Below are 14,795 nucleotides of genomic sequence, written 5' to 3'. Positions count from 1 at the left end.
CTGCCTCTCTCTTCCAGCCGGGCAGGATCCGTCCCCCTCCCACAAAGCTGCCCTGGGAGCGCGGCAGCAAGTGATGGCCATCATGAGACCAGGCCCTGAAGACGGTAAGGGGGGGCTGGGGGGGCCGCCGGTCGCAGGGCAGTGCTGCCCCCTCTGCCTAGGGGCCAGACCCAGCTCTGGTTGAAGCCACTGGCCCTGCTCCCCAGGGCCTCTGTGCCTGCTTTCTTGGTCCCCTCTTGCACTACAGCCCCAAGGGGTGGCAATTGTGTGTCGAAGGCTGGAGGGGTCCAGAAGGGCGCAGAAGAGGCTGTTTGAGCCTCTGGAGCTGAGATAACTCCCCGACAATTCCCCCCACCAAGGAAGCACCAGTCCCTGGGGCAGCTCCTGGCGTGGGCACATGGCTGAGCCGCGTGACAGGGACCCCGGTGAGGGGACACGCTGTCCTTGCGCTGGGGCACGGGGGTCCCCAGCGCTGCAGCAGCCTCAGCTGTAGCTGTACTCTCCCCCGGCCTCCCCAGCGCCCCGGCTGGACTTGGGCAAGAAGATGAGCACGCCGCAGGACCTGATGATCGAGGAGCTCTCCCTGCGGAACAACCGCGGCTCCCAACTCTTCCAGCAGCGCCAGAGGCGGATGCAGCGCTTTGTCTTTGAGCATCCCAGCGGCTACAGGGAGGTGGGTCTGCGGCTCATCTCCTGGCTCCGAGTGGGACAGCCCTTCCCCAGCTCTCGCAGCCTTTGCAGGGAAGCAATTCCTCGTGGGGCTGGGGGTCATGCCCTGCCTCAGCAGGGCGGCCGTGCTCAGCTGCCCGCTACGCCGAGACGAAGGGAGAGTATAGATGGCTTGGTGGGCTGGGCATGGAGATGGGCAAGCACCAGGGTCAGCATCCACCGAAGAGCAAGGGTGCCGGTCCCCCTCCGCACCCACTAACCCCTCTCTTTGCCTCCTGCAGCTCCCAGGGCTGGGGGCAGGTGGCTCACACCGCACCGAGAAAGGCGACCCAGAGGGAACGGCAAATGAGTGGATGGTGAGTAGGTGGAGGAAGCTCCAAGGTGCCTCCTGAGTCCCGACCGGGGCAGGGAGAGCTCCCCGTGCCCCGCTGACTGTCCCCTCCGCAGGCAGAGGAGGACGCCGGGGGCCAGCAGAGTTATCACTCCGAGCTCCACGTGGCAGCGTTGCCCCAGGGTGGCCCACCCGAAGTGCCCAAGAAGACAGAGAAAGTCTTGCAGATGAGCAAAGTCCTCAACCCTGACGCTCTGGCCCCGGGTAAATGCCACCTACACCCCAAAGCCAAAACCCTTGTAGTCTCAGTAATGCGGGGCTGGAGGCAGCGAGCTGCTGCCTGCTGCGGGGTCCTCCCCAAAACCCTTCCCCAGAATTTATATATATAAAAATATATAACATATATTTATGTCATACATACGGAACCCTGCCCCCAACAGCAGATCCTCCGTGGCTGTGCGAAGGCAGGGCTGTTCCCAGCCCCCTCTCCCCTGCCCAGGACGTTGCCCCAGCCCGGCTGCAGCCGCAGCAGCCCACGCTGTCTCTCCCCCCCCACGCAGGATACTCAGGGCCCCTCAAAGAAATCCCCCCGGAGAAGTTCAACGTCACCGCCATCCCCAAGGGCTACCGCTCCCCATGGCAGGAGCTCCTCGGTGACAAGGACAACACTGTGCGTGGTGAGAACCAGCCGCCCATGAGACCCTCTCCATGGGACTTCAGGAGCTTCAACAGGTAATGCTGGCCGAGGTGCAGGCACCACCAGCCTGTCCATCCCTTGGCCCTTCAGCCTCAAGAAGCACCTACCACGCTGCCAGGGGAACGTAATGGTCCATGCCCTCTTTATACACTGCAGCGGAGCAGCAAGGGCTCGTGTTGCTCTTTTCCTGCTCAGGAGCTCCTCCGTGGCTCCGCTGCTCGTCTGTCCCTGCCTCCAGCAGCTCCCCAGATCTCGTCTCAGCTCCACCATCGGGCTTGTGCAGCCTCACGCAGCTTGGTCTCACAGGGTAACCTCAGGGATGACGGCTGAAATTTGGGAGCAGTCATTCTCACACACACAGTCCTGGAGAAGGAATCACTGCTGTTCCCAGCTGGGCTTAGCTCTGGGCTGGGTGGAGGAACAGCACGGACACTGCCAAGTCTCTCTCCTAATTTCCTTAAGGTATCCAAGCAGCTGCTGGAAGCGGTGGGAGTATAAGGTTAATCTTCCCACAAGGTGCTAAAAGGTCACCAGAGTCCTTCCAAACACCTGCTTGAGATTGAAGTCTCCCGGTCCATTTATGGTGGCTCAGCCTGGCAAGCTCCATGCCCTGTGTCTCCTGTGCACCTCCAAATTACACTGGGGTCGAGGTTGGGAGCAGAGACGGCCAAGGAAAGTCTCCACTCTGGAGAGGTGTTTGGTGGGCATTCAGGAGATGGAGATCTGGTGACAGCAAAGCACCAGCAGCCCAAGGTAGAACAATGAGAACTTTTGAGCTGAACATCATCCCAGGGATTCTGCAAAGGGAGGTCCTGGCTCTCCTCCTCACTGGAAGCCTCTTTCATGAGGATGAAAGTACATTAGCCTCGGTGGCCTTGCCAAAGTCACCTTCCAGCAGGCAAGCTCCCACTGGAGCTCCCTACCAGGACACAGCACTGCTCCCCATCAGACATGGCATCAACCATGGTGCTGGGCCTCTGCAGATGGCAGCTTTCCTGAGCCCGCACCAGGATTGGATTTGAGTCACGGGGGAGATGACCGCTGCGCTTTGGGCGCTTGGCAGAAGGGGCTGCAGGGAACTACAGTCCCTCTGCATGGGAACCACGTCCCAAAGGGCAGAGATCAGCCCGACCGCCGGCGGAGCTGAGATGGTGCTGCCACCGTCCCTTTGCTGCTCTCCTCTCCCTCAGCCCGGGGGCTTTGCCGTGGGGCCTGGCGAGGTGCACAGCACAAGGCTGCCGCACACTCAGCCCCCCCCCGTGTTTCCCCTTCCACGCCAGTGATAGCGTGGCAGCACACTGGTTTGCACTGGAGTGGAGCTGAGGGAGACGAGGTTAATGGAAAGGACAAGAACCCATGGGCAGCCATGGGCAAGTGTGGAGAAGCAAAGGGGCTGCCTTAGCTATTCCCTCAGGGTCTCCTTCCCAGTTACTCAGCCATCTTGAGCTTTCCTGGGGCAGTAACCTCCGAGGAGGTGCCACAGGGGGAGAACACCGAGCTGCTGCAGACACTTGGCTCTTTTCTTTCAACGTTTAGCCATGTTCCTGCCTCAGTATTTATTTATGGACGGGGACCGAAGCAAGGGCATGTTTCTGAATAATGCTTTACCCCGTACCATTTCTCCCCTCTCACATGCTGCCTTTCTATTTAAAGTCTTGAACTGTTATTTAATACAGATGGATGCTAATTTAACACCAAGCCTCTCGCCACCTCCTCTAATTCTTCACTGAGGCATGAAGATTCAGCCAACCTGCTTTTAACTGGGCTTTTCACGATCTTCCAAGCTGTCGGCTTTTAAATCACTTTTCAGTTCATCAGATACCGAACTGCAGAAAAACAAGCTTTTTGGAACAAATCAGCTAGCGAGAAGCCAGTGGTCTTGCCTAAAGCTAGGTGAATCCCAGCACAGCTCACATGGGTCCCAGGGCAAGGGCACGTTCACCATCTCAACAGCAGCTGCGTTAAAGCAGGCTGATTTATTCCCAACTTTAAATGTTCAGGCTGTGATGCAGGTCTTTGGCCTGCAAAAGCTGAACCCGAGAAGCTGGGTCGCCTTCTTGGCCAACCTTTGGCCACCTTGCTAAGGTGTGCTGCCTTAAGAGACAGCAAAAACCAAGCTTTGAAAAGAACTGTCTTTTCCCAGAAGGGAGAAAGTTTCCGGAACAAACCTCTCTCATTTACCTTCCCCTCCTTATTTCTCCCTAGGACGCCGTCACAAAACAGTGCCACGTTACGTTCGAGCAGCGCTTCCCAAAGCAAACATTCCCAGCTATGCTTCATTGATAGCTCAGCCTCCACGTGCTGCTCCAAAACCAACATTCTTGGCTTTTCGGGGGCTGGCACTCTCTTCCCTGGTCCCTTTCCACATTTCTCCAGAAAGGGATGACAGCTCTTGCCCCCACACTGCTCCTCCTGTTAGTCATAGTTCAAGAGAAGCTGTCCCAAAAGGCAGACTGGAGCCAGGGCCAAGAGAAAGACATTTGCCTGCACATGTGCTAGAGCAATCAGGGGGCAGCACTGTCAGCCTCGGCCCCCTGCAGAACACATGAGCTGCGGACAAGTCACTTTCTAAAGACCAGGGGGTTTGTCACCATCACCTGCTCTTAATCTGACCCCCTTCACAGGCAAAACACGCCTACTGCTGTTGGCAGAGGCCATCGAGAGAGACTATGGTAGAGGTAGGAACGCGCTTCCTCCCTCCCCTGCACAGCCACCCACGCTCAGGCGCCAAACCCCGCTCTCCGGGCCCACCAAAGCTTGAGGCTGGCTCTGTACAAGAGAAGCACCTCGCCGGGCCAGCAGAGACTCTAAGGGCACCCTGGGGAGGAAGAGGAGGGTTGTCATTTGCTACGGGCATTGCTCGGTTGCTGCCGGGCTCAGAGTTAGTAAATCCAGACCTGCGTTTTCCCTCAGCTTTACCGCACGCACAACCTCTCCTCGTGACGTGCTAAGTCTGCTTTTTCTCGTGCCGCAGGGCTCCCGCCCCGTTTGACAGAGCACTGGTCAGCGACCCGTTCTCTGCGCCTGCCGCGGAGCTGGACAACCTGAGCGCTCTGGAGGCGATCGCCCACAGACCCAGCTTCAACAGGGTGCCGCAAGGTTGGGTGCGGATTCTACCGGAAAGCGATGAGCTGTAGTACGCGCGCTCCCTTCCCCATCGCCACGGATGCTTTTATTGCTAGACTTAAACATACTTCGCACGGTAGGGGAGCGGGGAGCGAGTATTCTTCGTGAAAGCTAAGCTAGTGGTCTCGGGTTGTCATCTACTCCAAGGGGATTTGAACAAGCTCAAGTCTGGGACCATTTTGAATTCCCCTCGTACCAGCCATTGTCACAAGGGTGTTTAGTGCTAAGCTAATCAGCCAAGTTCTCATAGTTAATGCAAGCAGATCCCCGTAAGCTCCTGTACAAAACATCCCGGACAGCCTGTCCTCTTCCCCGCCTCGTGGAAAGCGGCAGGACCGCCAGCCACAACACACCAAGCTGTCTCGCTGCTTCTTCACCGACACGCAGGGCCTGCTCTGACAGCTGGTGCCTTTGCAGAGAAATTCCATCTTTGGGACAACTCCACATCTATCGTTCCGGTCAGGACGGGGGAGGAGGTGATAATTGAAGAGCACCAGCAAAACAAGTTACCAGAGGCACTGGCGCGTTAAGAGCAATTACCTTGGGCTTGGCTGGACAACAAAAACAAATGAGGAACCGGGCATCTGCCTGTTTATCAACACGTGTACAGCACGGCCAGGATAGATGGGAGGGGAACACTGGGAGTTGGAAACGGGTGCCTGTTTTCCACAAGCTACTGGCTAGCGGTCGGCAGCTGTTATTTTCCCCTTCCTACTGCTATTTGCATGCCTTGCTTAAATGTCTAAGCCCTTGGATTGACTTACACCAGATTTGCTTCATATAGTTCATCAATAAGGATCAGGCCCTGCCTGGACCAGCTGCGCTGCAAAATTGCACCGGTCTGAAAGATACCGCCAGGGTATTCTGGCAACTTCAGCATCAGCGGGAAGGAAAAGCAGCGCAGCCGTGACTCCAGAGCAAGCACAGGCTTCTCCGTGAACGCGAAAATCAGCAGTGAGGATTCGACTACACAAACATTGTCAGCAGTGACACACAGTGGGACACGCAGCTAACAGCAGTCTATAGGACAGTCATCAGAACATCTGGAAAACACTGCTAACCGCTAACAAAAATCTCTAACTTAATACAGGCTTTCTACAATTGCTTTTGTCAGGTTCTTAATGTTACCCTTGTTTAATCTTGCAAAAGCAGGAGCATCAGGATAAAAGTTTCTTTTTCCACCACTGTGGTTAAACTGGGCAAGTAAATTTTGCGGTAAAAATGCAGTTAACAGCTGCCTCGCTTGTGAAGTGTATTTGTAAGGCTGTGCAGACAGACGCGCAGAGGAAATCCCACACAGGGGTGCTGCTGCCACAACACACCATTCAGGCAGGAAACTTTTATTGCTCTGTTCTTCCCACAGAAGCAGGAGGGGACAAGCAAACGGAAAGAAAAGGGCCGTTCCTTAACCATTAAAAATTTATGATGCCCAGCTGCTGTCCTGTTCCAAACCCATCTCTCTCCTCTTTGTCCATCAGCTGAAGAAGCCGTGTACCCCTGGGGACCTGGCCGGGAATAATAAATAAATGGCAATAACCTAAAGCCTGCTTGCATTCGAGACCCGTCTGCACAGCGCTCACGGGCCCCGACTGCAGAGACTCGGAGCCAGAGGAGCGGCAAACGCCGCAGCCCTCCCCGACCCACCAGCAGGCCTGTGCCCGTCCTCCAGCGCCGCCCTGGGACGGCTCTTACCCGACAAAAACTAAACTAATCACCTGCAAAGCCCAGCTCTTTCTCCAGGGAAAGCCAACCTGCCTGCCAGCCGTGCCCCTGGTGCCACGCGTGCTATGCCACCTCCAACGGCCTGGCGGGGCTGGCAGCATCACACGTGCCTTCGGTGGCAGCACCGGCGGGACCCCGTGGCATGGTACAGGACAGCACATAGAACTAGAGGTGGACCCGCTGTCGTTGCCCGCTCTGCTTCTTGGCTTCGGCAGCAGCCAAATAAAAATCAAAGTCCTCAGACACTGTGCTCCAGGAAGCAGTCTAAGCAAAGTCTTGAAAAATTCAAGTATTTTAATGTATTTTTTTTTAAAACAAGCAAATGAGGCTTCAGAACAGGTCCCATCACGTTTTGCTTTACAGAAAGATGTCCGCAGACCCATTACATGAAAGCAGCTGACATACAGATAAACTTAAAATCCTCCAGCCACGTGTACGTACATCTTATTCAACGGCAGGCTCCACGCAGGACACGGCTGGTCCTGGACAGACACTCTAGTTGGAGCACAGGAAGAAAAGTTTCGTGTCTTAGCGGAGCAGGACGAAGTGGGATCCATCTCACAGTTTAAGAGGAGACTGTACCCGCAGGCCTCGGAAGCCCTAATCACGCTCCCAACATACCCAGGACAAGCTTGCAGTGTGTGTGTCCCCCCCCTCCCCGCAGCTGTCAGCAACACAAGCCCAGCCCCTGGGGGCCACCGAGGGGGCCTTCGCCAGGCTAAAACAGGCAACCGCTAACCTGTCACTCCGCCTCAGGCCCGCACTACCCGCCGGCTGCTCGCATGACCTAACACTTACCTTGCTCAGGACGTGCAGGATTAGAAGTGAAGCAGCAAAAAAAGGTTTTGGGTTGTTTTTTTTTTTTTAAGCAAGAAATCAGGAAAAAGGAGGGAGGAAAATTCTGTGGCAATAGTAAGGCAAAGCCATGGGTTTGGCACGTCTGATAAGCTTGTTTTTCAGCTCTTATTCAGTCCTGGTTTAATACCTCATTAGAATAGTAAGTCATTAGTTACCTGACAGGGAAGAGTCTCTGCTTACGCTTAAGTAGTCCGTAGCATTCAGACGGAGGATATCGAATGGGCTTGAAAAGGGTTTGGTTTTGTTTTTCCAGAAGTTTATTTCAAAAGTGTGCAAACGGGATACATGGATAGCACTGTAATTCTGGTACACCTGATCCACAGACCCCCCCGACAGCCCTTCTCCCCCCCCCAACACTACATGAAAGATCTGGGATGTATCAACGATCCGACTAGCTAGCGGAGACACGGAGCTCAGCTTGCCCAGTGTCTGCAAGCAGGGAAATAAGGCTTCTCTAGCTCACCCACAGCTCAACATATAGCGCTACCATGGTAACTAGAAAATAGCATTTACTTCAACGACGAGGGTGGCACGACGTGCTAGGGACTGCTGTGCTTTCCCGCATGGGCGCCCATCCTCTGGGGATCTTGAGACGGGTAGTGAATGGGGCCCGGGGCTCTCATGAAGGGAGGCGGGGGCCCCATGGCGTGGAACATATGTGGTCCGAAACCTGCAGAAACAAGGTCGGCAGCTTCAGACAAAGCGGCAGAACCACCGATGCAGACGTACTACTGCTTGAAACCACCGACAGAAAACAGCTGGCTTACAGCCATGCCTTAGGAAGGTGCACACCTCCCATGATTCTTCAAATCCCCAAACTCCTTCCCCTCTGTCCAGTACAACTGGGGACAATCCTTACCCAACACACCCCCTTACTCACAGATAAAAGCTGGTGGGGGACTGGACAAGTGTCTAATGCCCGTCTAAATGCTTTCTACTCAACCGTGGAACAAAGCAAAACACATCCACAAGAGTCTGACAACCCCAGGGTCCCCAGACAGATATATATACACACGCAGTCAAACACAGGCTGGCGTTCAACCAGCCGCGGAATTACCCTTTGAAGTTCAGGTTAACGTGGCATTTACACAGCCAGCAAAAGCACTGTGCAGGTCTCAGTACCAGTAACAGGGATCTCTGACATGCCTGAGAATTTGCAAGTGAATACATACCACAACAGGCAGCTCAGTTTAATTGAACTGTGCTGACAGCTCATTTTAGATCATCGGTTTACATTGTATGATCAGGCATGAGGAAAATCAACTCAGGGCACGCATCAGTGCTACAGCACAGCCGAGCAAGGAGGACTAGATCATCTAACACCAAGTTAGACACCCCCACTCGAAGGGGAAACACAAGTACCTGGAGGTGGTGGCGGAGCAATGCCAGGAGGAGGTGGCAAGGCAATGTTAACCACGGCTGGAGGGCCACTTGGAGGTAGGTTGAAGTAATTCGCAGAAGCCTCCTCTTCTGCAGCTGGAGGAGGGGGGAGAGCTGCAAAAAAAGTACACGGTGGTTATGGAAAAATCTCTCAGTCTAGATATGCAGAGGCATCCGCCTTCAGAGAGGAGGCGCAATCAGTTCTTCCAGAAGGGCAAACTGCTGCTACTGTTGCACACCTGAACTGGAGCAAGAGGCAGGACCGCACTGAAACTCCGGAACAGTCACCATTTGTCTTCACCCGAAACCAGCTTTGCTTTTTCCATCATACAATACTCAGTGGATTAGGAAAACATTAACCAAGCCTTGAAAAGCGTGTGTTGCCACTACCCCGGACCTAAGTAACTTTAATTCAGCTTTAACTTTTCACTCATCACATAAAGAACTCTCTTTTCACCAAGAATCCACTTCTAGACAAAGCTCCCCTCCCACCCTAGTCGGGTCCGCTGCAAACCTACTGTAACTGCCTGCTCTGGGCTCACCAGTGCCTCTACCGCCCTGACCTCCGTTACTGCGCTCAGAGGTTTAACACCAGCCTTGCTCGTGGAAGCAGGTCAGCATTAAGTGTTTCAGAGGTGAAAACAACTCCCTTACCTCCAGGAAGTCCTGGAACTGGCTCCAGCTTTATCCCGGACTCTGTAGTACCTTCCTTGTCCTTTTCTTTTCCTCTTGCTGCCTGGGACCTAAAAACCAGACAAAAGTTTGAGAACAAGGATGAGAAAAAGCAGGATAAGCAGATATTCACACCACAGTAGTTTCACAATATCTAATTCAGATCCATTGCTTCAGGCCAAAGATGAAAAATTTGCAGATCAGAGACAGCTGGTACGAAGTGCGCAAACAATGCTTACAGGAGATGGATTAGAAGCAAAACTACAGAAACTCATCCATAACCCTCAACCAGGGAATCCCTTACACAATTTGTGCAAGTTGTGTAATCTCCAACCCAGATCCCACTGCTGAAAGAAAACCAAACTGTAAGAGGACCCCAAGTATTTACCAAATCGGTATCTACTCCGACTTAATGTCCGATCCTGCTCATCGAGACCGCATCAACTGAGTGAAGAATCTTGTGGTGGTATCCACAAGGCTCCCTCCTCCCGCACTCACCTTCCCCACTTGACATTGAGCCTGCGACCGTTGACAATGAGCTTGTTGAAGGATTTCTCAGCAGCCACTTCCGCAGCTTGCCGGGTGGCGAACTGGATGAAAGCACACTGTTGCCTCTGCACTACAGTTATCGTCCGAATCTCCCCAAACTGGTAGAAGTGATTTCTGTGGGGGGAAAAAAAATGATTATGAAACCCCACTCCTCCTAGCCGCAGGGTACGTAGGATCTCATGTGCTGAAACAGATATGCTCAGATCCTTTCTTTTTGCCATCACCAGTTCAGACTAACCATTAGAAATCAAAGTCTCTTGTGCCGCTGTGCAAGTATGGAGCAATAAAAACTCTACAGCAGCTTTTCTCAGCAGCTAGCTAGAGAGAGGCTACGGACTTCCTTGTGAAAAGTGTAACACAGTATCCCCAACAGCTCAGAAGGATGACTCATCTTTAAGGAGAGAAATTCTAATCAAAGCATTTGAAATGTGCCTGTTTATCTGTTCTCCAACAAGCTGGCACGGCTCTCCAACAAGCTGGCGCTCCTCTGCACTTGCCCACCAACCAGTTCCCCATTAAGGAAAACTGAAAACCAGATTTATTTTTTCCCTTGCAAGAGAGATTTCCTCACTTCAAGATCAGCAGTAATCAAAGCATCAAGTAAAAAGGCAAGGGCAATACAAATTCACCAACACACCTGAGATCCGATTCGGTGATAGTATCTCCAAGCCCTCCAACATACAGTGTAGTAATAGTCTTGTCATCAGGGGGGTCTAGACGAGGCATGGTTGATGCTCGTTTCAGAAGTTTATCGGCCACAGGATCATTAATTCCATAGTAACGATCTTTGATGTTCTGATCAGCCAGAGGATCGTCTGGATCTGTAGGCTTCTCATGTCTAAGGTTCAGAAAACAAAGCATTTCGTAACACCAGTCAGAGCCGCATCAGATTAAAATGACTGTAACTGCTACCTTCCCTTCTAAAGGCCTCTGGTCACTTATACACTTATCCCTGTTCACATAAACATGCCAAAATGGAACAAAAAGCTCCGAGAACTTAAATTGCAGCCAGGACTGCCTCGAGTGCTGAATGAATAGCACTTCTGACAGCTCAGCATTCAACACTACAGAATACAAGAGCTGGATTTCAAATGGCCTCTTGTTCAAATACAAAGATCTCCGATTGAGGGGACTGACGCCACGAAGGGAAAAAATGAACTAGGCAAGAGAAGAGCTGCAGTCACTGCTTCGGCAAAACACTACCAGACCACGCAGCTAATTCCTCGCAGACGAACTTGCCACAACAAAGGTCAATTCACTGGCGCTGCGTGCCAGCAGAATGCAACGCTGACCCCAACCACAGCGTTGTCTCCTGTCCACTGCAGCACTTCCCGTTCTTCGAACCCCCAGGGGAGCTGTATCTGACCGTGGTGAACGGATTAACTGTTTAAGCTGTATTTGTACCTGTAGGGACACTCTTCTCCTCTCTTGCATTCTCCTTTTACCCAGAAGGAACAGATGTGAGGACGATTACGTTTATAGTAAGGAGTGGTCCGAGCCAGCTTCAGCAGCATGTCACTGGTAGAAGTAGCTTTTCCTAGTGCACCAACTGGTCTAGTGCCATCAGAATTGGATATCTAAACCGTAGTTAAAACACAAATAATTATGTATATATCACCATTGAAAACTAACACACAGAATCAGAGCAAGCAAACGATTTTAAGATAAGCTAGGTCATTCCTCCACTGCACACATCCACACACAGCCAGCACGATCGTAACGACACTCTCTTACCTCCCGTTCCATGTTCTGGGTGTAGTACTCTTTATTGACGTCGGACTTCGGCATTTCATCCTTAAGGGAGAGTCCTGCATCCCGGACTTGAATAGGCAAACCTAGAATGAAACAAAACAAACAAAAAAAACCCCACCCAACAAATCCGTATGAAGCACAAGCTGAAAGAACAGAAATAGTTATTGCAACCTGCATTAGCCAGAGATAACTCATCTACTGCTCAGGTACACCACGCTGCCCCCGAACCTCAGAAGAGGTGCGATCATCAAGACTTGTTCTTCTCAAAGACCGTCCAGAGACAACCGTGCCAATTACGCGCGCACATTTAAAGACATTTCACCAACTGTCGTTTCAGAGGCAAGCAGACCAGCCTCTTCTCTTAGTTTACATTTTTTGGTACGCACCATATTCCAGGTCAAGCAGACAGGTTTGACAGACGTTCTTCAGCTTGCTGCACGTCTGGCATACTTCTGTTTTCTTGAAACGCATACGAACACCGGGGCACCAGCGAAATACTGTGAAAGGCCTGGCACAAATCTGAAAGACAGAAGGTCGACGCTTGTATCCCTGTCACACAGCAACGAAGTTACCATTCTGGTTCTTGCACGGAAACTTAAAGTCCAAACACATCTACTCTCTTTAAACCGTAAATACAACTTCTTCATCTTAGTGCTAAGATTCAGACCTCGGGAAGTGTTTGTTTCTGTTTGGCGCCTTACTTTGACGGGAGAAAGTTTTAGGAAGGTTTTTTGCTTGTCGTTTTTTTGATTTATTACAATAACCCGCATGCTGAAAGCACACCTGCTCAAAGGAAACAGAAATTCTCCTTCATTCCAGGAGATGTCAGTATAGAGCTGTAAGAGAGAAATCGCCAATTATTTGTAAATCGGTCACCAGCACAGCAGCAAGCCCAGTGGGAGGTTGTAAGACTTTTGGTCCAGAAGAAGACTACTGCTCTCTCTCTCTTACCCTGCGGAATGATCCATCTGCTTCTGCTGCATGTAAGGTTTGAGGAAGGGAAGCAAGATTTCACCACATACCTTCTCCCTACCTCAGATGACAATTGATAAAAGGGGCAAAAAACCTCTTTGATTTCCCTCAGTGAAGACAACGCTAAATATTTCTTGCTCTCTCAGAAATAAACGTGGCTTATTTCTTAGGCAGCTAACACAAATCACCACCGAGCCACGAATAACATATTCATAGCAAAACCTAAACTCCGGTTGTTTATGCACCACTTATGAGTAAAAACAAACTTGCAAGAGAAAATATGAAATCATTTAAAATTATGAGACACCTTCAAATGTAGTACAACAATATTAGTAAAGCCTAATTCTGAAAAACACGAGCAAATCCTGTCTGTCTGAACAGTCTTCAATGATTCTACTACTTTAAGACTAACTGACTTTATCTAACAAAGCGCTCAGTAGACTGACCTAAAAATTTATGCAGTTACATAAACATTTTAAGTTGTTAACCCAGATAAACAATTTTCTGAAGCCAACAGGATTTTTTTAGCATTAAAATTTAATATTCCTAGATGTGCGCCAATTTAGATGTTTGTTCTTCAAAAGGAAACAAACATACCTTGCATTCTTTTCCATATTTTTCTTTGGTCTGAAATAAAATCAAAAACAATAAAAGAAAAAATGAAATATCATTAATTCAACATAAAACATAGAACTGATGTTATAGCACAGTGTTTTTTTTCCTAACTGAGCTGCATTTAGAATCACCCACCCCTATGTTTTGGGCTTACACCTTGGCAGGACAAAAAAAAAACCTAAAAAACCCTCTCAATCCATTTTTGTTTTAGAAACAGTCATTAAAACACAGTATTATAAGCCCCACCTCATGTACCGATGAAAGGGGGGAATGGAATGGAACTTTAATAGCTATTTTTAAGCAAAGATGATATCGTTAACATGAGACAAGTACATGAGAATGAGCAGGTTGTGAAATATCACCTACACCGGCAGCGCGGTTATGCTTCACAAAAATATCATAATCTCTCTCAGCAAACTTGGTGGAATGGAAACGTGAAGGAACAATAACCTAAACGTGGGTCACGCGCAACCGGACGGAGCACAGAGAAAAGCAGCATAAACGGACTGACTCATCCTGCACAGAGGAAACCAAGGTAAACAAACAAGGATTTAAACTACCGTCAGGCAGCCTGCGTGAGACAGACTTACGTTCACAGGCGCACATCCTGCACATTTTAGAAATCGTGCTAAGCTATTTCATATTTCAGCAGTTGTTTCACCGTTCTCCACGTCACACGATCTGCCGGTACCAAAGCTTTGTTTTCCAGTATTTCCTGCACTCCAGACATTGGACTGTACCATCTCGCTCTCCTTTTTGACTGATTTATTCTTAAATCGCATACCTAATGCCAGGACATCACATACCAACGATGGCCGGAACCAAATCCTGTCGTGCAGAACCAACTAACTAGGAGCGCGCGTGCACCTCACCATCTCCTCCTGTAGCCAGGCTTATTTTAGCCCCCGAAACCCAGCAGTCCCAGGGCCAACACAGAGGCAAGGACCGCATGGTCAAACAGGCACGTACCATTCGGATGTACGGGTTTTCTCCGAGACATGTCTGGCACAGAATAGGGAAGTCCTGAATTGAGCGAGAAGAAAGAAAAATCAGGAATTTGCGACAAAGCCTCCCGTCACAACAGCATTCAAACCGCATCCGAACCAACGCTACCGAGTTAAACTAACCAGACCGTTCGGAAGATGCAAAAAGCTCGTTCGAAAGGGACTCACTGGGGGGGGCAAGCCACGACCCGAGGCCCCTATCGTGAGAGAACCGCGACCTGCCAGCTATTCCAGCGTGAAGTGAAACTTGGAGCAAGCAAACAAAAGCATAGTCTTGAGGCCGCAGCTCTCCAGCGGCCTGACGGCAGCAGATGACACCCCACCCCGCCCCCGGTATCCCTCGGCATCTATTGTTCCCTGCGTGCCCACCCAGGAAAGGCCTCGGCTCTGCAGGAGGCGGCCACGGGCACACGAGGGGCCCACCTCAGCCCCCCACCCACAGCTGCCA

General features: G+C 51.1%; 3 protein-coding genes across 8 annotated transcripts in view; 2 read left to right on the top strand and 1 right to left on the bottom strand.

The window, feature by feature from the left end:
• SYNPO (synaptopodin) overlaps nucleotides 1–3,185 on the top strand; it is a 21,397-nt gene extending 18,212 nt beyond the window's left edge. Inside the window, exon 5 of the mRNA XM_009322746.1 lies at nucleotides 3,172–3,185. The gene's annotated coding sequence lies outside the window, so the exon portion shown is untranslated. The remainder of the gene's footprint in view (nucleotides 1–3,171) is intronic.
• MYOZ3 (myozenin 3) overlaps nucleotides 1–6,059 on the top strand; it is a 7,262-nt gene extending 1,203 nt beyond the window's left edge. For 3 of the 6 annotated variants that reach the window (XM_009322641.1, XM_009322643.1, XM_009322640.1), the window contains exons 2-8: nucleotides 18–104; nucleotides 360–425; nucleotides 519–673; nucleotides 951–1,025; nucleotides 1,117–1,264; nucleotides 1,561–1,732; nucleotides 4,672–6,059. In XM_009322641.1, the coding sequence (XP_009320916.1) occupies nucleotides 74–104; nucleotides 360–425; nucleotides 519–673; nucleotides 951–1,025; nucleotides 1,117–1,264; nucleotides 1,561–1,732; nucleotides 4,672–4,834 (810 nt within the window). In that variant the 5' untranslated portion in view covers nucleotides 18–73 and the 3' untranslated portion in view covers nucleotides 4,835–6,059. The remainder of the gene's footprint in view (nucleotides 1–17; nucleotides 105–359; nucleotides 426–518; nucleotides 674–950; nucleotides 1,026–1,116; nucleotides 1,265–1,560; nucleotides 1,733–4,671) is intronic. The other 3 variants (XM_009322644.1, XM_009322642.1, XM_009322645.1) reach the window with 2 other exon arrangements.
• A 1,578-nt stretch (nucleotides 6,060–7,637) lies between these two features.
• The window catches only part of RBM22 (RNA binding motif protein 22), a 9,319-nt gene continuing 2,161 nt past the window's right edge, over nucleotides 7,638–14,795 (bottom strand). Inside the window, exons 2-11 of the mRNA XM_009322744.1 lie at nucleotides 14,313–14,366; nucleotides 13,326–13,355; nucleotides 12,143–12,275; nucleotides 11,739–11,839; nucleotides 11,409–11,581; nucleotides 10,642–10,842; nucleotides 9,954–10,118; nucleotides 9,438–9,526; nucleotides 8,766–8,897; nucleotides 7,638–8,073 (exon numbers count right to left, since the gene is read on the bottom strand). Of these exons, the coding sequence (XP_009321019.1) occupies nucleotides 7,943–8,073; nucleotides 8,766–8,897; nucleotides 9,438–9,526; nucleotides 9,954–10,118; nucleotides 10,642–10,842; nucleotides 11,409–11,581; nucleotides 11,739–11,839; nucleotides 12,143–12,275; nucleotides 13,326–13,355; nucleotides 14,313–14,366 (1,209 nt within the window). The 3' untranslated portion in view covers nucleotides 7,638–7,942. The remainder of the gene's footprint in view (nucleotides 8,074–8,765; nucleotides 8,898–9,437; nucleotides 9,527–9,953; nucleotides 10,119–10,641; nucleotides 10,843–11,408; nucleotides 11,582–11,738; nucleotides 11,840–12,142; nucleotides 12,276–13,325; nucleotides 13,356–14,312; nucleotides 14,367–14,795) is intronic.

The sequence above is a fragment of the Pygoscelis adeliae genome, unplaced genomic scaffold, assembly GCF_000699105.1.
Source record: "Pygoscelis adeliae isolate BGI_AS28 unplaced genomic scaffold, ASM69910v1 Scaffold34, whole genome shotgun sequence".
NCBI lineage: Eukaryota > Metazoa > Chordata > Aves > Sphenisciformes > Spheniscidae > Pygoscelis > Pygoscelis adeliae.
The sequence above is the reverse complement of the archived record's forward strand: the minus strand, read 5'-3'. Positions and strand labels throughout refer to the sequence as shown.